General features: G+C 41.8%; 1 protein-coding gene across 3 annotated transcripts in view; it reads right to left on the bottom strand.

Moving 5' to 3' along the window:
- The window catches only part of PLS3 (plastin 3), a 355,067-nt gene that overhangs the window by 90,116 nt on the left and 242,192 nt on the right, over positions 1-22,759 (bottom strand). For all 3 annotated transcript variants that reach the window (XM_069212548.1, XM_069212549.1, XM_069212550.1), the window contains exons 5-8: positions 18,126-18,258; positions 1,096-1,177; positions 801-966; positions 554-696 (exon numbers count right to left, since the gene is read on the bottom strand). In XM_069212548.1, coding sequence (XP_069068649.1) covers positions 554-696; positions 801-966; positions 1,096-1,177; positions 18,126-18,258 — 524 coding nt within the window. The remainder of the gene's footprint in view (positions 1-553; positions 697-800; positions 967-1,095; positions 1,178-18,125; positions 18,259-22,759) is intronic.

Here is a 22,759-nt window from a genome sequence, read left to right on the forward strand (position 1 = left end):
AAGCAGATAGATATTTCATTTATCAATACTTTGGCACATAATTCGAAGATAACATTGCCTTTACAGTCCAAGAAAAGTTGATAAAAAAATGCAGCAATAGTGGCCACATTTTGAGAGCCCTTGTGCCTTCTTGTTGTGGGAACAATTGCTAATGGTAGGCTAATCCACTGGTCCTATTAACGACTGTAGCTGATACCTTACAGCTGAAAGGTAAAGTATGTCAAATGTACCTTTAAACTAGATGTTTTACTCAAACGTTTGGCATGTTAGCATTACAACCATCCAATGGTATGAATCAAATGCGGAGAATCTTTAAGAAGGAGAGAGAAAATTCTAAAGGTGTTACACATTCGTCAACAGTAGGCGATTTCTCATCTGGTCCTCTACAAAAGCAAATTGCAGGTAAAATATGAAACCTCAATATGCATACAGTGCCATTAACGTAAAGTACTTAAACCATTTAGGTAATCAAAAGGGTGGCAAAGTACAGCAAGAACTGAAGAACATATCAAACAACTGATGATATAGAATGCCAGTCCACAGTTTACAATACCTTGATGTCTGAGGTGAAGTTATTAATTTTGCTCCAGCCTGCGTTCTCCAAGTGGAAGTTTGCCCACCTTAAAAGCAACTCTTCTGGGGACAATTTCATGAGATCTTCTAGAGTTTCTCCCTCTCGCAGCAAAGCAGCCAGTGCTGAAAGCATTTTACTTATTAATTCAATTAAAAATGAGATATAGAAACAAACAAAAACAGTGTGTTTTTCAGGCTTGATCTTCTGATTTCACAGTTTGACCCACCTTCATTCCTGCTTATTTCTATATCCGCGAACAGACCAATTTTAATAATCTGCCAAAGGAGACCAGATACAAGATGAGGTTTGCCAGCCTTGAGGTCCTCTGCTCCAATGTTGACAACATGACACCCAATGGCTGAAGCAGAGTTCAGGGCTAAGTTCAGGTTTTCCTGTGAAGATCAAGTTACATTAATATTGGCGATTTCAGTAAACAGATTGCTACTAAACATCAATGAAAATACGCCTTTACAAAAATGTTCTACATTTTTTCCAACTTAAAAGGGCATATATAAAGGTACCTGAATTGTAAAAGGGGTTAGTTTTTTCTTGTTGATAGCTCTTTCATCAATTGTGTCAGCAACAGAGAGGTTGATCATTTTACTATCAGAAAGCAAAACAATGAAATTAGTAGAGTAACAACTGAACAGATTTGCTTTACATCATGTGTCCACTTCGAAATTTAGACTATATTATTATATATATATTTATGGTAAACAAGGAAACATTAACAAAAGTATCTTTCTTACCACTTTAATAATGTGACTACACACACTGAAAACAGTCTATAGATAACTCATATCTGAAAAACCCCTATTTAACTTGATCAAACACTATCTTTGTCTGTAGACAACTTATATCTGAAGAAAGGCTATTTAACGTGCTCCAACACCATCTTTTGACAAATGCTACCAGGCAAACCTCTATTTTACAGACATTTAAAGGCAACCAATATTGTGCACTGATTATATTTTTTTAAGGGAATTTGCATTTCATATATTCTTGAATATTAGCATTAAAATGAATACATATTACACACTATTTGCTTGCTTAAAATTAATTGTAGAGTCTGTGAAAAGGGCAACCTAAATTAGGGGTCTCTAACCAGTCGACACCCTGTGAGTAATTCACGGACAGAACATCCATGTTGGTGCACTTTGATACCCTGCATTAAAAGTAAACAAAGCATGTCAATATCGTTTGGTTTATTTTGATCCTATTGTAGTTTTTGCCCGCCCTCACCCACAGAAGCTGCTCACAACTGGCTGAATTGAGTTTAGTTTGGGTGGGGGTGACCTCAGTGCCAAACGCTCAGCACGAGCAGTATTAGACTGGTCGCTTGGAACTGATCGGCCTTCCTTCTACTGTCCCACACTATACTTCTATAATACGCAACCTCTGCGGTCGGGGCAGCAGCCTTGGCACAGGAATCCGGTCGGGCTTCTTGTAGCTGCATCCCGCAGCGCAGGTGGCGTAGTGCTCAGCACTTTGGGCCAAAGAACACAACCAGTGTTTGGACTGGGACTGGCAGCATAAGGTTCCCGACGCTGGTTTGTGGTCAACGTGCAAGTACTTCATTTTAAAAAAAAAATATGTATCCATGTAAAACATTTTTTTCATGTTGAAATGAGTGAAAAATGTAAAAACGAAGAAGTACTTTTATTTTATAAAAAAAAAAGTAAATGTTTTATCAAATTGTAGCATTCCACAGGGTTTTTTGTTTGTTTTGTTTTAAATAAAGCACCTCTCGCAACATTTTACATTTCTTTACAGCCCAAAGAAACATAAAGTGAAGTTCCTGCCTCTGTTTTTTTGTATATTATTTTATAGAACCACAATAAAAATGGGAAAGGCAACACAAGCATAGTGCGAATCTTGCATACAAAGGACTTTGTTGGTAATCAAAGTATATGTCATTCCGTCCTCAGGTTACGAAGTGCTGGATATGGAAAGCTCAATGGCTGAGATAGCTTCATTTTGTTTGTTATTTAATTTAGGAGATGGTCTTTCACAAACAACCTCCAGGCGCTTTTAAAAGCAAACCAGGAACTCTAGCTGTTCCTCACTAACCCGAGTCAAGGATCTTTTTAGGGGCTGAAGAAATGGACTACAGTGCGATGCAATGTCCACAGGTCTGGGAGGCGGTCTGTTTTTTAAAGAGCTATGCAATTCGGATGTTGCAGTTACATCACTGGGGCATAAAGAACACAGAAATCTGGCACTGCATTATAATATGCACCACTGGGGTGGCAGAGTAACAACTACGATACTGTGCATCTCTTGGGTGGTGACGTTAACAACACGCGCCTAGTGGCCGTTTGCCTAGAACTCCAAGACCGGGCTGCGCTACGCTTTCTCTCTGGCCCTCCAAGGGATATGCTGCTGACCTCTAGCTGACAATCTTCTTATAGCCTGTCATCGAGAGCCACCTTGAACACTCCAATCCCACCCAGATCACACTTTACATGTTTTTTAAAACCAGAGCACCAGGTTTTACTTCACTCTGCCGACGTGACCCCCTGCTTTTTATATTGCCTGTAGCATGTGCCGACATCAAGAGTAGCAAATACATTTGGTGAACTCCGCAGACTGCGTCCAGGTGCTTGAATGACAGGTGTAAGGGTTACAGGACAGAATGCGTGTTATGGACCTTTTAGGGATGACAGGCAAAGTAGTCCCTGCTGGAATTCAAACCGTTTCCTGTAGATCTCTGTCCAGGACCTAACCCAATTGAGGTGTCCTACCCGTCTACGGCACTCTACATTACAGAGTATTATTTGCAACAGCAACATTTAAACCTGGGTGGGTGTTGTACACTTGAGAATGCATGTGCACATCAATGAAGCTAAGCGCTGGGGGTCTCTGGGAATAATGCACTAGCTACTTGGCCTTTAGCAGCTCACGATTATTTACACTGACCACAAGTAGATCTCACTACTGAAAAGGCTGGAGACTCCTGACATAAATCAATAATCACTTATGCTTAGTGAAATACATTTTTAGTGCAACATCCGAAAGGATTTTCTTTTTTTTTTTTTTACTCTAGAGAAGAGACCAGTGACCTTCAAAGATGTTCTCTTTAAGCTTGTCATTCTGGAGGAACTTGCAGGTGATAACTATTCGCAATGCCAACAGGTCTCTCCTTTTTAATGTGAGTGCATAGCCATTGGCTTTGTCAATGCTTGTTTGCAAATGAAGGAAGGCAAGCCAGCAAATATGGCGACTATGTCACACGTGCTTAACTCACTCAGAGCTATATTATTTAAGGCATCTGCAGTTCCCAGAAACCTTCCCTTCGAAAGACCAGAAGCTGTTTTATCAACAACATGGCAAGTATTCAAGAATTACCCCCAGAGGACTGTTTCCGTCATAGGGCTGACTGCCTTGCAGGTCTGCTTTTTTTTTCGGTTACTTGTCTAGTGACTTTCTGCTTTCAAGAGACTGCATCAGCCAACTTATTACGAGAAAGAATCCACGTTAGGTTAAAAAGAAAACACACATTTGCAAGAATGCAATGCAAATGAAGCTCAGTGGCATTAAAAAAGGTGCTCATTCACAAAAAAAAAAACAAGTCTGGATGAGGGTGTCAAATCTAAAGGCAGTGAAACCCAAGTCTTCCCAAAGGTGTCTAGAGCGAGACCAGCAGAATGAAACCTGCTGCTGCGGCCCAATGAAAATAAAAGACGCGAGTGACAAGGAAGCCAATCAATGGTAAGTAATGTGTGGGCTGTAGCCCTCTTCTTTTTTTTTTAAAGAAACAGATCTTGAGTGAGAGCAGAGTCTCAGGCGAGACTTAAAAAATAATGTGGCACCCATATCAAATTATATTTTCAGGACTTTAGCCATGGCAACTCCTAGAGCACTACTGAGACACATCACTGAACTTTTACCTGGAACAGAACGAGACCACACCACAGATTGTACAAATAGACTGCTTGATACAGACTCTTTACCTAGTGCACGGTCTTGCCCCCTTGGCATAGCTATTTCATGGGAGGGTGAGTTGAAGGGAAGGGAGTACTTCCCTGCATAGTTGGTGACTGGAAAAACATCTCCTTCCAGTGCAAGTAGTAGTAGGGATCCTTTACTGGAAGTTAGGAACTCCAGAATGGCACATAACCCTGTATGTACTGAATTACGCCAAATAATACTCGCATGCGGTGCCAGTTTGCATGAAGAGGCTACACTAAGGAGGGCCACTAAAATTAGGATAGGGGCTCTCAGTTCTTTTGGTTAAGCAGGTCCGCAGGAGGCAGAGGGCAAATCAAAGACATTCTACTGGAAGGAAATCTGAAATCCTTGAAAGACTTTCAATCAGAATAAGGTATACTGACCACTTGAAGTTGGAGGTATCTTCAACTTGTCCATGGTCTGAAATCTGACTTGGGTACAGCACCAAATAATCCCACTTCCTCCCCAATAACGTCGTACATATATATATAATAATGGTCATCAACATCAAGGGTCGTATCCATGCTGTATGGGACAATAATAGTCACCTTTCTCCTGTTCCTACAACCAGCTGCAAAACGTCAGCAACAATGACAGGACAGTCCATCAAGAAAGTATACAGAGCAGTGGAATTTACTCCTAGGATTTCATGGAGATTGACAGAGGGAAGAAGAATACGATTTTAATGTTCCATACTGGTAGCAATGGATGCCACAGCTACTGCATTTGTTTATTTTAAACCCTAATTCTAGCTGTTGGCAATGTCGCCAGAATAAAGGGGTGCTGAGCATTTCAAATGTTCTCTAGTCATTCCCTTTGGTGGCATGCTGCTGGACAGCCATGCACGCACCAATGAGATTTCCTTGTAGTTATAGCATTCCCCTCAATGCATCCATGCTGGTGTTGCATGATGTTTCAAGGATCCTGGGGATGATCTTGCACTGGCTGTGGTCAGGTCATGTAGTCGGAGGCACCATCACGGACAGACTTATTGTATATGGAAGTGGCAGTCATTGAGAGCCATGAATTATTAAGATAAATGATCAATTGCCTATTTTCCAGAAAATCTGGAGCCTCTTTTGTCCTGGGTTACATAACTGCAACCATGCTTAAGACAGTGGCAAAGCACAATGGGGAATGCAAGGATGGTGGTGTTGAGCACAAGAGAAGTGATAGACAGGGATTCTTGGCGCACTTCACGATCTGAATGAAGGCTTTTCACACATGTGAATACCATTCTTCTGACAAGGAGGCCATTTACAAAGATGGACCTACATTTTTGCTTTATGCTTGCATGCATGTTGTTACTATACTTTGTTACACTATCAAAGTAGTTGCAACAGTCTGTCGAGATAGTCAAACCAGTTTTGCACATGCTTGATATACGGGCGGCATATGTGGTTGTTTCTTTGACATGCGCATTTTGTTTATGACTACTTAACTGTGTACGGTAAGTGTTTTTATTACTGATAATAAATGGCAAATATAGAACTCAGAAAATGTGATACTGCTGGGGAACTGATTGACAAGTAAGGCAAATAATACAATGATTTGTCATCTGATACACCAGAATTCACGAATTGGTTGCACTGTAGAAGCGATTGAAGTCTGTCTAGGAATTAGCTAAAGTTGAATGCAGGAGAGTATAACACGATGCACCCATGGCACAGTGATTACGGAAACCTAACATTGCCATTTGTCTTTGCGATGACAGACCGAGACTAACTAATATGTGCATTAGTCCTGGCCATGCCACAAGGATGCAGTCCAGCCCGGGCTGGAACTGCTACAGTTCTTATTCACAAGGGTCACGGCCCAGACCTGTATTGACAATAAAGATTTGTAAAAAGCAAAAGGTGTGGAATGTGTCCAGCCCCGTAACCAGTGGTTAGGGCAGATCAAATATTTTCATCGATTTGGTTTTTGTCACAGTTAGTTTTTTCTTGTTGACTGCTCTTTCATTAATTATGTGAGCAATAGAGAGCTTGATCATTTTACTATCAAAAGCAAACAACATTGAATGAGCAGAGGAACAATTAAACCATAATCTTATCTGCAGTCAAATCCTAAAAGCATCAGCTACTATTAACCTTTCTTTGATTTGAGGTCTATCTTAAGTGCTGTTCTGGATATAGGTTGCTTCAAGCAAGCCAATGCATATAATTGCACGTGTCACTGACACTGGTGCATGCACCAAAAGTCACCCATCCCTCTGAAACAGATGTTATGGAGGTTATTTAAATCTAAAATAATTAATGTGAAGGATCTAGAGTTTTGTAGGAGGGGACAAACAAGAAGTATAAGTGGGACAAGGATTGGACAAGTGAATCCCTAGCAGAAATCACAGGCCGAAACACAGAACTGTCTTTGTATTTACCCAGTTCCCTACTAGTATTGTAATGGCCAAACATATTTAGCACCACCGCCCTATTTTGAATGGAGCAAATGCACAATTGGAATTATCCCTGACTGCCCATAGACACAGCTGGAACCTCAGAGATGTGTTGACAAATACTGTTTTGCCAACACAATCTAGTCTGGCAACTATAAATGAAATGTGGGGACTGAAAAAAATGCTAAGGTATTTCCACTGCAGAACTTGTGGTGTCTGATGGTTAACTGAGAACAAAGATTAATTAAATAACAACATGCTAAGACCAGAACACACTAACAACACCACGACCACCAAAATTGTAAGGTACACAGTAATAGACCTTTGCAGCCTTCTTTATGTAGGCTAAACCAGGAGACCAGTAAGGTGCAAAAATGTTGAATATAGGTCCTGCGTCCGGAACAAGAGGGTATGGTCTCATTAACTGGGCAATTTCATACCATACAAAAGAGGAGTTGTAGTGGATAGTAGTTCATAAAATAAAAATCAACCAGAGAATTAATGATATAGCTAGTAAAATGAACATTTATGATGCTTGTTGGATTTTAAAATTGGCTAGCATTAATGACGTTCTTAATAAACAACTGTACCGATAACTGAATAGTTTAATTGTACTTCCTATATTTCTTCAAATATTTAGCATTCTCTGGAAAGTTGCTGTATGTTAGATGAAAAACAAATTATAGATGCCTTGCTTATTAACACAATGGTTGGCACCTTCGACTTCTTGGTACATTCTAAATTCAGGCCGTTGTCTCGACTATCCCAGGAAAGTATGTAACATAAATTGTTGTATGTCTTTATGAAATGTTGATGCATAATAGTATTTATTCCTAATGTTAACTTTGTTCTGTAATAATTATGTGAGATAGGACTTTGTGTCTTTACTATTACCCTGATACATCTTTAAGTAACTGTACATGGCTTTTCCTATCATACGTATATTGAGGTGGATAATTAAAGAAGGTGTATTTAGATGGCCAAATACTGGGTGCCTTACAGGTTAAGTCGGCAATTTACAATATTGCGAATAATTGCCTTTTCATCTTATTGATTTGTTTGAACTAGGACGCATTGACATTGCAGTGCCCTTCAAGCAGTGTCCTTTCTTTGGGGTTGTATCCTAGTTCCACATATTAATTGCTTTGTTAGTAATATTCCACTGTTTTCGTTAACTTTCATCGGCCAGACATACATTTGCCTGTATATGTTACGCTCTAGTTTCTGAAGATTGAAATTATCAAAGAATGCTTAGCTGTGGTTTGGGTTTTTGCCGTTTAATGTCTGAAGAACGTTCTGTAAATTTCCAGCTCCTAAAACATCCATCCATTCATATAGTATACGTATCTTTCCACATGACGTGGAAGTGGTTCAGCTATGTATATATAAGTTGTGCAAATTTCAGCACTGCACTGGAAACCTCTGGTTACTGTCACCGGTAATGATGTATAAACGCACTAGGACGGGAGCCCAGGGCCATTACCACCTCAGCACACCGAGTTTGGATTCACTATGTCATGAAGTACCCACAACATAGTGGTTTAGTAAACAGCTCACATTTGAAATCCATTGGGTCTTTTGCTCAATTACAACAGGAATAAACTTTTAGCAATATATTTATTTGTTTTCACTGTTAATTTTCCTGGGGGGGGGGGGGGGGGGGGGGAGACATTTTTTGGTCCAATAACAGCTCCACTAGCGCAAGAAATTGACTGCCAAGCACAGCATGGTTGTTTTTGTGAAAGAGGCATGTACTCCCTTTGAGCATATGGTTAATCTTAAGTATTGATACTGTCAAGAATTTTCAACCGTTCTTACTAATATCCTGGACAGATTTATTGGTATATTATTGTTGGAACTGAAGCAGCAATTTTATTAACTTTGATGCAAACCGAAATCGCACGGGGTATTTGCTTCAGTCTGGAACCAGACTGTAATTCAGTGGCTTTAGCATATTTAGTAGACTGGCTGAACTTTAGTTGTACAGCCCTTATTTTATTTTTTTATTATTATTATTTTTTTTAGAAAGGCCATTGGTTTCACTTACTTTATGACCGAAAATTTGTAAATTAGCCCAGTGGCACTTTATAATTTGGTGGTGCTAGATTTTTAAGAGGGAAAGTAGTTGACCTACACTGCAATTTAATTGCGTTAGTGAACTTAGCAGAATGGTTCACCAGTGATTTTTGTTGATTAATGCTAATCTGTTGAGAGAGATCATTTATTTTCTCCATACGGCAACCAAACTTTTTAAAATCGATTTAGGAGCACTTCATTATTCTACAATACCGAATAAAAAAAATTAATGTGGCCAAACGGTCCAAATGCGTTGAAAGAAGCCATGGATTTAACTTATATCGCTACTAAATTGTTTCAAAATGAATGCATTGGTAATTCGTCAGCCCCTCATTGTTTAGCAGTGCTAGAATTGCAGTGCACGAGCGAGAATATTTGTCAGTCTCTTACACCCAGATCTATGACTGGGGGTGAGTGTTTGACAATGTTCAGCATTCCGTCCATCACTTGTTGTTTTTGCTTTGTCATCCAAATTCTATTACCTCAAGAGCCAAATCTCTAGGTTGAGAGTGTCTGATTTCTCCATGGTTCTGAGTGAAAATGTCTGGCTTGTTGGGGAGCTTCTCGTGGTGAACTACAGAAAGGCCGAGAAGAGTTAAGAACCAGGACTGGTGAGCCCATGTGGGAGCTACCAGGATGAGCATGAGAGAAGTTTACCTGAGCCTTCGAACCATAAACAGAAGGAGAGGGAAAAAAGCAAAAGCGCAGGCAAATGTTCCTGACCAATTCATCCAAAAGCTAGAAGCTCCAGATAGTTGACTTGGACACCCAGGTATTTGGCCTCCTACAGGAGCTGCACTGTGAGATCATGCAAGTATGCACCCCACCCCGTGAGTGATGTGTCCGTTTTAACAATGGACCGCAGAGCAGGGCTGAGGAAAGGCTCCCCCTGTAACAGGCTGTTGGTGTTCAACCACTGTAGAGGGGGATGAGTACGGCAGCCGTTCAACACTAGATCATCCCAATGTTCCTCTGTCTGAGACCACTGTTGAGCTAGACATTCCTTCAACAGATGCATGTGTAGCCTTGCATGCAGTACTATGGCAATGCAGGAGGCCATCATGCCTAAGAGACGCATGACTGTCTTAAGTGTAAACTGCTGATTTGGTTTAAAGAAGGGGATTAGAGTTAGAAAAGACCAGATCCGTGCTTGGCTGGGATAGGCTAGACCTATTTCTTTATTGAAAATAGATCCTAGGTAAGGCTGGATCTGCCGGGATTGGATGCGAGACTTGTTGGCATTGATGGTGAACCCTAGGTGGTAAAGCAGATCTATTGTGATTTCTGTGTAGTTTTGACACTTTGACAAGCCAATTGTCTAGATAAGGGAATACATGGATGCCCTCTCTGTGCAGGTGAGCAGCTACCACAGCAAAGCACTTGATGAATCCCCAAGGTTCAACAGTCACCCCCCAAAAGGAAGGACTTTGAATTGGCAGTGCCTTCCACAAACCTGAGATATCGGAGATGTGCTGAGTGTGTTGGAATATGGAAACAGGCATTATTTAGGTCTAGCGCAACCATGAAGTCGCCTTGTTAAAGAAGTGGAATGACATCTTCAACGGTTACCATATAGAAGTGTTCTTTTGGGGTATTAGGAAGTATATTGAGTAAACTCCTGTGGTTGGGTACGAGTTCTATAATCCCTTTGAGGGCTTTGACCACCTCTTTTAGTAGTAATTGATGTTCTACTGATAGCCTTGGTCTGCGAGGTGGAGTGCTAGGAGATGTGGATGGTAGCGCTAGATAATGACCACATTGGATAATTTCCAACACCCACTCGTCTGAGGTGACAGTTTGCCATGTGAGAAAGAAACATTGCAGGCGTCCCCTGGCAGGTGTTGTGTGGTCGGGAGGAAGATGGAGTAAGTCAGGGTAGAATTCCCTGAAGTAATGCCTTGAAGAGGTGTGCTGGGCCTAGGTGCATTAAAAATAGGTGGAGGTGTCAGAGAAGGGTTGTTTTCGAACCTACACAGTAGAAAAAGACAATAAAAGGTGCCACAGGGGGCTGTGTTTGTAGTGACTCCATTGCTTTTTCCCTCTCTTGTTTTTTATTTTCTCTTAAGTTTTGTCCACCTGGGGGCCAAAAAGATGCCCACCGTCCAAGGGCATGTTCAGTACATTCTGCTGAACCTCTGGCTTAAGCCACGAAACATGGTGCCATGCATGCCTCCAAAGGAGAATGCTTGTGTTGACCTTTCTAGCTGCAGTGTCAGCTGAATCTAAAACACAGTGAATCGATGTATTAGAATTAAGTTTTCTTTCTGAGACAAGATCTTGGCCCGTTTCTGTGCTCTTCTAGGAGGTATTGGAGAAGGCCCTCCATCTCGTCCCAGTGGGTACAGTGATATAGCACAAGGAGGCTTATATAGAGTTTGCACTACGCTAATGGTTGGCTGATTGCACTGCTATCCTTTTCTCCACCGCATTAATTCTTTTTCTCTCTATCTAGCAGCAGGTCACCTCCACTAGTCTGTGATTTTGACTGCTTAGGGGCACGGGTAATGACAAATGAGAATGGTAGACGTTGACCCCAAAAATAGATGGGGAGACCTTGTACTTTCTCTACCCGGGCAATATAACCTAAGCTCTAATTGGATCTTTAAAATGTCTGTGGTATTTCTAATCATGCCCTTGAACACTGGGAGATATTGGATGGAGCACTGAGGGGAAGAAAGTCTTTAGAAAAGGAAGTCCTCCTCTAAGGGCTCCTTATTACGTTCCACCTGATGAAAGGAGGAGGCCCTACTGAGGACTTCATGATATGATGTAGAGCCATTGGGAGGGGAGCGGTGGCAGGGTAGAGATCAGGGTCTGTGTCCCCTGATGGGTACATGTTATAGGTATCCCACAGATCGCCCTGTGGAGGAACGTCAACAGTGTCCTGCCCCCCCTCCTCCTCACCATGGTCAGCTGCTTCAAAAAAGTGGAGACCCCCCTGAGGTGAAATATCAAGTGGGTCCCCTGAAGAATGAGGTGATGAGGGTGAAGGCAAAGCAGGAGGAAAGGGTGATGATGGTGCAAGAGGTAAAAGACTGGTAGCCTTATCGGCATTCTTGCATATTTTTGCAGAACTGGAGTGTCCAGGGCTTTGTGGCCGGACAACTGTTTTTTGGTTGGTGGAGTAGCAGCAGCCAAAGGGCAAACAAGGATGCAGCCCATATGAGGCTGGCTGACTATTTGCTTTCGTCTGGAGTCCAGCTGTTCCTGCAGTTGATGGAGGATGTGCTCAACTGACGCTACAGAACCGGTTTTTCAAATTGGCTTTGAAATGTTCAGATCTAAAAGTGTTTTTTGTTTCAGAGGCCGATGGTCCACTCAGTGTCGATGTGGAGTAAGTTGATGCCATGGGTTGGCTCGAGGGGCGTTATGATGCTGAAGTAGTCGGGGCCTAACCACTCAGCTGGGAACGTTTTTTTGGTGCAGAGCCAGAGTTAAGTTGGGAGGTGCATAGCAGTTGGGAGGTGCGGACCACTGCTAGAAGGCATTAGCGCACCAAGACCCTCTGTCTGGTGTTCCAGAGCGGCTGCATACCTTTTAGCCGAAGGCTGTTCGGAATGATGTTGAGTGGGAAGAGGTACCGTACTTATTGACTGTTGAGTAGATGGGAGACCTGATGTAAGTTGGTCTAAGGGTACTTCGCGTGGCAGTGAGGACAGTAACGAAAAGTGGTCTGTTCCTTCACCGGCAAGGCATTCCTGAGAGATAGATGGAGAAAGGAGTGGGCCCTGAAGGGCGAGATCCTGGAGGAGCTACGGTCGATATGAACTCCGCTTGATCAAATTAATGAACGTCGCTATGTAAGGGAAAAGAGGAATGCACTCGAAGACAATACCGACAGACAGAAAGGTATAATGAACGGTGTCTAACAGTAGCACGCGTCCGAACACATTATCACCAAGAGGAGTCATCCTACCTTGGGACTCGAGAGACTTCTTCAAAAAGAGAAACAACTGCACACATCGGACCCAACACTGGATGGCAGGAGTAAGCAGAGGATGTGTATCTAAAGCCACCCATGCCTTGAGCACTGGGTTACTCCAGATTAGGAAATGGATCGAAATTCCCTACGATAGTATATGTGCATGCAGTAGAGTTTTTGGAGTCCGTTTTGACTGTATAGGCTTTTTCAGGAGCCTCCTGCAACATACAGAATTTTATATGGGCAACAGTGAATTACACCAATGTTTTTCACCAAGGGGTTTTAAATCTCGAGCTCTATATCACTCAGAACCCTGAGGTGAAAAACATCTCCGTATTTCACTCCCCCCACCCCCCCCATCTACATTTTTATATTTTGTAAGGGCCCAAAAATCATCACCCCTGCTTTCAACTACTACACAGGGGCAGAGGATTCATTGGAGAGTGCTTCACTTCCAAGTGCAAAACGTTTTTTTTTTAAATTGCTATTTGCCACCTCCCCACGGGAGTTGTGAACCCCCTGCTTTAGCAGCCCCAGCAGTCGTGGAGTTCTTGATAGGCCTCTTCTGCAACTTGGCAGGAAAAGGCATATATTTAAAATGAAAGGGTGGGTGAGTTAAAGGATGCATGGAAGGATGAGTAAAAGAATGGATGTAAGGATCGATGCATGAACAAATGGGTAGATGAGTGAAATGGTAGATGGATGAAAGGGTGGGTGGATAAGTGAAAGGGTGAATGGATGGATGATGAGAGAAAGGATTGGATGTGTGAGTAAAAAGATGGATGGATGAGTGAAATGGTAAACAAACAGATGTGGATGGGTTGGAGGGTGGATGAATGAGTAAAAGGGAGAGTGGATGGATGGCTGAGCAAAAGGATCCTTTTAAGGATGAATGAGTGGATGGATGAGTAGGGCTGGATGGATGTATAAAAGGGTGTCTGGGTGTATGGATAAATGAAAGGATGGATGAGTGAAAGGGTGGATGTGTGAGTGAAAGGGTGGATGGGTGAGTGAAAGGGAGGATAGATTGAGTGACAGGGTGGATGTATGGATGTATGAGCAAACGGGTGGATGGGTGGATGATAAAAAAATATGGATGAGGGGAGGAAGGGTAGATAGGTTTGGAGATGGTTTGGATATGGATGGTATGATGGAATAGTGCAAACCTTAGTGATGGTTGAAATATTGAGTGAATGACAATGTAAAGATGAAATGGTGGATATAAGCGGGCAAATGAAAGGATGATTGGATAGATAGTTGGAAGAGAGCTCTGCTAGAGAGGATCGAGACAAGTATCTTCACTTGCTTAGTGCATTAAGAGCTTTGGTTCAAAGTGTGTGGTATTTAAGTTTCTTGGCTATTCCCTTGCACCCTGCCTACCACTCACTGTGCCCTCGCCTCCAGATGCTGTGTTCGTTGGTTTCCAGGGATGGTCTGACACGCTCTCAGAGAGCCCTGCCAGGCTGACTTCCTATATGCCATAGCAACAAATGGGTAACAGGTTCTGTTGCTATGCCATAGCACTGAGTGATTAAAATCAAGTGAGCATGCCAATAATAATTCTAAAGCTGAGAGATACAGAAGTTACTTTCAGAAGGAGATAACAGTGATCATAATTTACATGCTCAATATTTCTGCTGAATTTTAAAGATTAGGATGCGAAACTAGCTATGACAGGGCATTGTAAAATAATCAAATGAGCATGCCAAGCAAGCACTCCGAAGCTTACGTTATCCCACATTTTCTCCAAAAGGAGATGGAAATGACCATAATTTACGTTTGGGCTATCTCATTTGAATGTACAACCATAAAGAAAACATTAGCACGAGCATTGACATATCATAAACCTTGCAATGAGGCAAAAACAAGCTATATCGGTTCAGACCACAGCAACTCAGGAATGCTTAACAATTATGCTTTGGGCTCAGTAAACGTAGTTGATTCTGTTAACATAAAAAGGGATGACTAATTCTGACGAAAATTAAATTCAAACGAATTTCACAAGTCTGACAATTCAAAGTTGCACTCAATTCTACGGATTGCATTATATCCAAAGGGAAGAAATATCAAATCTCTTCCGTCTCAGGACAGTGGTATACACATGACACTAGTACACTATCATGCTTAAGTGGGTGTCAGTGACTTGTTAGCATAAGCTTACATGCACAGTGTGCTTAAATAAATAAGGTTATAGGTGTTTTCATGGCAGATTTGCTTCTGTGCTTCAGTGATCCAACAAATAAATCAACAATCCAATCAACTGGCTTACAGCTGCAATGTGAATGCAAAGTGGAGAAGAGTAGAGGTAACCGAGCATAGCAAAGAATCACCAGGAAAATACCAGAGAAGGGCCATAGATCAGAGTGTAAAGGATCATATGGCACGACAGGTAGAAGGGCTTTTAGTAATCTACCTGGGAGGACATATTGAAAGAAACCAGTTGCTTAGTTCCCTTTCATTAGGATGTCTTGCCCATTTCAATATGATGGCAACTATTTGAATGCCCACCATCGTAGAGTAAAAGCAGCTGGACTACAGAGGGGTGTGAAGTTTTTGTGATGTAAATAAGGGCAAAACGTCCATGGAAAGGTTCAAACTAAATTTTAGAATAATACATGGTAAAGGATTGAAAAAGAATACAAATGTCTACTAGGCACATACCTTAAACCAGGATGCTTTGGACAACCACACAATTATCTAGCTGATCACCAAAACAAGAGCCATCTACTAACAGTTCACATCCCAATAGTTTGAAGAGGGGAGACTGAACTGATGAGACAGAAGCCTCATGACTCCTTAACCTATAAGCCTGACCCCTATGGTTGTTCTTCCACTCCATGCACAGTGGAAAGATTTGCAAAACATTAAGGGTGGCCACAGCTTCTTCTCGATTGGAAAAAAAAACTGAAGACATAAAGGCCCTCATTACGACTTCGGCGGATGCCGCAGGCACCAGAAGTATGACATATTACTGAGTACTGAAGAGTTTCCGCCACAATTTGGGTGGAAATCCTTCAGCATTCATGCTCACGGTCGGCAGTGCAGAGGCAATTCCACAGCAGTCAATGCCACGCCAAAGGACTCCGCCCACTGTATTGCAAACTGTAATATGGCATGGCGGTGTCCCGATGGTCTTCCGACCGCCATACTAAAAGTACTGAAGAATTTCCGAAACAATTTGGGCAGAAATCCTTCAGCATTGGTGCTCACAGTCGGCGGTGCAGAGGCAATTCCACAGACATCACCGCCATGCCAAAAGGACTCCACACGCCGTATTACGAGCAGTAATATAGCATGCCGGTGTCCTGATGCCCGAAGCCGGCGGTGGAAGCGCCTGGTCCCGTTCCATGGCGGACGACCTCCTCACCGGACAAGCTAAGTCAATCGTCCGACAGGGGAGAGGGTGCAGGAGGGGTTGTGTGTGTGCGTGGGTATATGTCTGCATGTGTGAATGGGTGTGTGATTGTAGAAGTGAGTGTGTGTTGGTATAAGTGAATAAGTATATGTTGGTGAAAGAGTATGCATGCGTGTTGGTGAATGAGTATGTAGGGGGTGTGTGCGTGTTGGGAGTGGGGTACTGTCATGGAAGTAGGGGGTGAGAAGTAATGGAATCGAAGGGGGGGGGGGGTTGGTGGAGTCATCTGCCGGTGTCAGAAAAGGAATTTCCTGTCGCCGGCAGCCTTTCCTTCAGGGTTTTCGTGGAGGTGCTACTGCTGCGGTCTTCAGTGGACAGCCGGCCCGGAGGTGCTGTCCTCCAGCTTGGCTTTTCTACCACCCTGGCAGTACCAGCAGAGATGTGGCAATTTGGCCAAGGACAAACTGCCACACTGGTAATTTGGCTCTCTTCACCGCCAGCCCGTCAGCGGTGGGACCGCGGCCCTGGTGGTCTTCGGACCGCCAGGGTCATAATGAGGGCCAAAGTCTTAGTTAAATGTGTCAGTATAGACAGAATGGAACAGGTCACGGTCTTCAAATATCACCATCAACCTGGTGCAGCTATCCACTGTGGTAATCTCTACAGTGTCCAGGTGCCCATGAAAAACAAAAAAATAAAAGTATTTGTGTGTGTGTGTGTGTAAAGACCCTCTCCTCCACTCCCCCCAGGGAGGCAAATAACTTTTTTATTTTAACATTTACATGGCGTGAGAGCAATGGTTGCTATAGTCATAAATGGTTTATAAAAGTGAAAGAGGAAAAGGTTAATGTGCATTACAGTTGAGAGAAAAATGGTGAAGCAGGTCATTTCTGCGTAGGACTCAAATCAGTTCCTATAGGATACAAAATTATATAGGTCAAAATAAAAGTCTGGTTGGTATGCAAAGTTCCGTAGAATGATGTAGGGTTGCAAATCCCACAAAAGTCAGCAACAGGGTTACAACACACTGAACCTTGGGTAAAAATCTCCATTTGTCTTGGATTTAAAACCTGTAGATCCATGTGCTAACAAGACTATTCTGGGTATAGCCATTTGCATGATGGAAGGGAAAGATCATGAACTGTCCACACACAAATTCAACTAAATCACTTGACAGTAGCTAGTTTTTGAGTAATATCAATAGCTTTAAGAAAAAAAGTATTGAGGGTGAGAAAACTCAAGAACCCCAAAGGACTCCTCGAAGAAATTAGACTGAAGAAAAGGTGGTCAGGGATGCAGACATGTTTCAGAGTGGCCCCTAGAAATGTGAGCATCATTCAGGGAAGCACTACTCATGCCTTGTGACACATTACATTTATTTACTAATATGAACAAGCATAGCTTATGTTCAAGGAACATCATTAGAATTTACAGAAAAGGTTGATTCAAGGGGAATATAAACTGAATAGTGCTTTTCTGTCCCAGACAGTGAAAGTTGCTCACAATTCTGGGCTGGAGAAGGATATAATAGGCAGTCTACACTAATGGATATATCATTCTAATTCTATTGCCCCAAAATGCAGCCCAACATTAAATATTCTGGCATCACTTGCAGTGAGGAGGCAGTGTCAGCAGCCTGTCCAGCCATCCTGACCCCACCCACAAAGGAGTCCTTGTATATTGTTTGCCAATCCACAGCTTTACCATGACACCAAACTCCCTCTATCCGTGGATCCCAGTTCTATACAAGGTAAGGTGTTTTGGGGATTGCAGATTACCCGTGGCCAATTACACATTCAGCCTATCAACAGTAATATAAGATATAGTTCAAAACCCCAATTGCCCAGCAGCTTACCATAGTACGATCCCATCTCCAACAGCTTTGAATAAGTCATTTGTGTTTGGGTTCATTGGAAGAACATGCTTGCAGTCAGGATCGTTCTCTAAGGCTTTGTTTATCCAATTTACAAAGGCGTATTTTTCTTCCTCTAGAGTAAAAAAAATAAAAAAATAAAAAAATAAAAAATAAATGAAAATTAAAAAGTATTTGTGTTAGGTGTGCACAAAAATATGCACTCATTCATTTGATTCCTTTAAGGGAGATCATGGGTCGAATTAAAGTCCTCTTTGACAGAATTCTGGACCTGAGCCACATATATGCCACTTGTTAACTTCTGGCTTGTCACAGACATTGATCAACCATAGCTTTCTGAGGTGTCCTCAAATAAAGAATCTGTGTTTGCAGCTTGACATTGCGTGCCCTAATTGTTAGGCTTGAAAAAAAAAAAGGGGTTCTTTGAACAGGATTCGTAAAGGCTCTTTCTTTTCAGATTAAAACAGAAATCTAAATTGTTATGAAATTACTACAGGACAGAACCCTTGGGCACTGGTTTTAGACTCCTATCTCGGTTTCTTGCACTGGTCATTTGGAGCTGAAATGGTCAAGCACACTGACATTTCACAGCAGTAGCCCGGAAACCGAGATGGTGGCCAGTTCAAGTTTAGCATGTTACGGAACTCTGATGGAGATCCACATAAAATAATACATAAATATACAAAAAGAAGAAACATAATGGTAGAAAACGGATAAAATTTTGATGAACAAATTGATTAAGCTAATAAAAAGTTAAGAAACACTTCAAATAGTTAAGAACTCTAGCACAAAACATTTCATTAGGAGGAATGAATAAGGCTTGTAATAGATTAAAAGCAGTACTAAACGAAAAGGATAGGCAAATAGGGCGCAGCCACTTACAACGATAAGCCTATAGGGACAGGCAAATTAAAACAACATGTTTCAAATCTTGGACACCATTATGGCATAAATTACAAATAGCAGGGAAGCCAATCCATTTTGCTTGTAATGTGTTCAGGGGAAGCTGCCCATGTTGCAGCAGGAGCCCGAATCTTCTCACCCCATGAGGCAAGTTCCAGATAAGGTAAGGCTGTGTGATCCTAGGCCTTAAGGAATCAGATATTTTATGAAAACTCTATGTGCGCAGGCCTGGTTTTCCTGGCGGAAACTCACTGCCCAAGTTGCTTTCCCGAGTGTGGATTTAAGCTGTGTTGGAGAGATAGTAAACATTTCAGAGGGATTTAATTGTAGATGATCCATGGCATATAAAAAGTTCCTGAAGATGGTATATTTTACTTTATGACCGGCTAATATTTATTTTTTTAGCAGCGACCGCAAAAAGTCTTCACTGCACGTCATCAAATTAAACATCCAACAAATTACTGCAGCCAGGCCTTGAATAAAAGAGCTACGCAGGCCCAACTCAAGTCTTAATAATGGTACAGAACAGGCAGAGTTTACAGTTAAAATATTCCTTAAGGCACGTCCCTCAAAAGAAATATCTACTTTGATACCACAATATGCTCTATACCATACAATAGAGATGGAGGTATCTTCACCCAATAAACCTCTAAGAGATGTTTAAAATGCCTTCTGCCCGTTGCCCTATATAAGGTGTTTAGATCGTTAGCTTGGGATTGGGCCTTCCTTTGATTATGCTCAATATGGCATCCCACAGACAAATTTACCCAAAAATGTGTAAGAGGATACTCTTTCAAGGTGTTGAGCTCCCAAGGTGCAGCTAAAATTGCTGTACTTTAATCTTTTGTTCCCATGAAAACACAGGATTTTGCTTTTTGAGCAATTTATCTTTAAACAGTGAGCTTCAGAGTATTGTTCGAGGGCTTGTAGTCAGTTATTAAGCCCCTTTGGGGTACGATCTAAAATGATTATGTCATCTGCATAAAGTAGACCGCATAGCACTCTACCTCTTAATTTGTGAGCAAAGCCCTCACATGGAGTTAAATGTGATGGTAAATCCGAAAGATACAAAGAAAATAACAGTGGAGCCAACATACAACCTTGTTTTAGGCAGTTTTCTGGTTGAAATGACATGGACCTTGTTCACCCCCCAGCAAAGCTCTGCACCAGGTGGAGGATAGAAGAGCTACCACAAGGTCAAAGAGAATGCCGGGCATGCCTAATCTTAGGGGCTTCTTCCAGAACAAGACACGGTCTACCTTATCAAATGCTGTGGAGAAATCTATGAAGGCTGCATAGATCACTTCCCCCTTCAGAGAGACATATTTTTCATGAATTACTTGCAAAACAGAGATATTGTCAATTGTGCCATGATTTCTCTTGAAGCTTGACTTGACTGCTCTATGGGGATAATTTTGTACCTTTTTACCCAATCAATCTGTGACAACAAGAATTTAGTACAGATTTTTCCGACCTCATTCAAAAGTGCAATCTGGTGATAATCTAGGACAATTTTGATCCCTTTTTTATACATAAGGACAATGACGCTACCCTTCCAGGATTGAGGAACATTCCTGGCTTCATAGCAGTGATGAAACACCGGGAATAAAATCCTACACCAGGAGGATACATCGTGTTTTATCAGCAATATGGGGATTTCATCAGGTCCCATTGAGGCAGAACAACGCATTCCTCGAAGAGCAGCCTCAATTTCTTTTAGGGTTGGATATGAGTATGAGGAATCAAATCTGGTTTGAGGGAATTCCACTGCAGTCCCATTATAAGCATAAAAGGTCAGATAGAAAAGTCGAGCAGCCTAATTCACTAATGGATATTGGGAAGGGCCTGGTTCTTGTACCACACCTCTGTGCAATCAAGGACCAAAAACGCCTAGTGTGGCCAGAAGAAGCTGCTTCTCTTATTGCAGCCCAGAATCTATCTGTGGCATCCTTTTTTAGGGGCACTCTTAACATCCTTCTCCTTTTCTTTTTAAGATATCTAGATGGGATTGCCTCACAGATGTATAAAGCAAAACTGTTTTCGATTAAGAGCATTTATTTTTCTATTCACTAATAAAAGGCAGCGGGGTTTTACTATATATTTATTCTGAGGCTTTTGACTGGGGATTGAAACAACCCGTTGCATGAAACTAGTAAAACTCTCCATTACCTTTCCTACCCAGCTACCAAGATCATTCAGAGTACTTTCCAGGATTTTTGAGGCCCTTAAAGCTACTCGGGGACCAATATGTTCTACCATTTTTAACATTTAGCTGGGGTGCTGCCCTGCTAAACTCCATGAATCAGTGAGCTGCGCCTTCAAATCAAGAGATACCACCAAAACATTATGATCACTAAGGGTAGTCTGCATTACTATTATGTCCTTTCACAAAGAAAAAGACTGATAGTTTGTTACCATGTAGTCCAGGATTGCAGCACCCCTATGCAATTTAGGAGTAGAATGGGCTGGGGAGTCAGATGGGAGTCCACCATTAGCAACAATACAATCATTCTTTCTCAAGTACTCAAGGAAAAAGCTTCTCACGCTTGTCAAGCCTTATTTTGTGAGGAAAAGTACAAGGAGGTAGTCCAAATGCTTCTTCCTTTTCCTCACCCCAGAAGGATGCAAGCCCCAGGTTAGAAATCTTACAATTTAGATCTCCTACCATGATGATTTGCGTTCCTGGGCCCCTATCACAGAGTTCCTTAATGTAAAGAAATACCTTAACTAAGATTATTAAAAGGGACGCCAGGAGGAACTTAAGAGTCAATCAAAAGTAAGGGAAATTACCTTGTCTCCGACTCCAATGCAGTGTAAAGTTACTGATAAAAATAATTGCTGGGATCCCTAAAGCATCCATGCTGCCAATGCAGTCTATTTGACTGCAAACATGCAACCCCTCTCTTTGCATGACCCCTCGTTGAGGGGGAAGCATTACAGCAAAAGGAATAATATTTTTTAAACTGCAACTCCCCAATAAACCAGATTTCTTGGAGACAAATTATATCAGGATTGAAGGAGTTCAGAAAATCATTTTTTTCTCCTTAAGACTTTATACCTGCCCAAAATATAAGGGTAAGCTCATTACTACACTGATGGTGCTGTTAGCCTGGAGGTTGTGGTAGAACTACTTAATACTGCTGGTAGCCAATTCCAAGAGTGGGAATTGATACTCTGATCAGGAGGCGGACAAACAGGCGTGTCCCTAAATAATACTTCACGGCCATAAGCCCCCAGGTGAATTTTTAAATCCTGATAAGTGTGAGAATTAGTGTCATGTTTAACCACAAAGACTGGGGGAAAAAGGTTTCCACACCTCATCAGGAGATTGGAGGTCCCACTCGGTTAACCTTAAACCCGTCTCACTCAAGATGGGAACTACATCAATACCTTTGCATTGTAAAGACTCTAAATTACTTTGTTGACAGTCAATTTAGAGAAAAACGATACACGAGACCAAAGTCAGCAACCTTCAAAGAGACCAAATGTATATCCCTACTTTCAATCATTCTGAGAGGTTCAATATCAGAAAAACATTTTAACAATTGTGATCTGTTAAAAAGAGATCATTGTCAAATAAAAGCATAAAATCTAAAGTTAAGGTATCCTCAGGGTAGCGACCCTGTCCTCTGATAGGTTGCGACCAAGTCTAAGCGGGTAAAAGTCCTGTGGTAGCTTCTAAGGATTGTGCAGAGGGATTTGAGGATGACCTA

This window comes from Pleurodeles waltl, chromosome 2_1 (assembly GCF_031143425.1).
Source record: "Pleurodeles waltl isolate 20211129_DDA chromosome 2_1, aPleWal1.hap1.20221129, whole genome shotgun sequence".
Lineage (NCBI taxonomy): Eukaryota > Metazoa > Chordata > Amphibia > Caudata > Salamandridae > Pleurodeles > Pleurodeles waltl.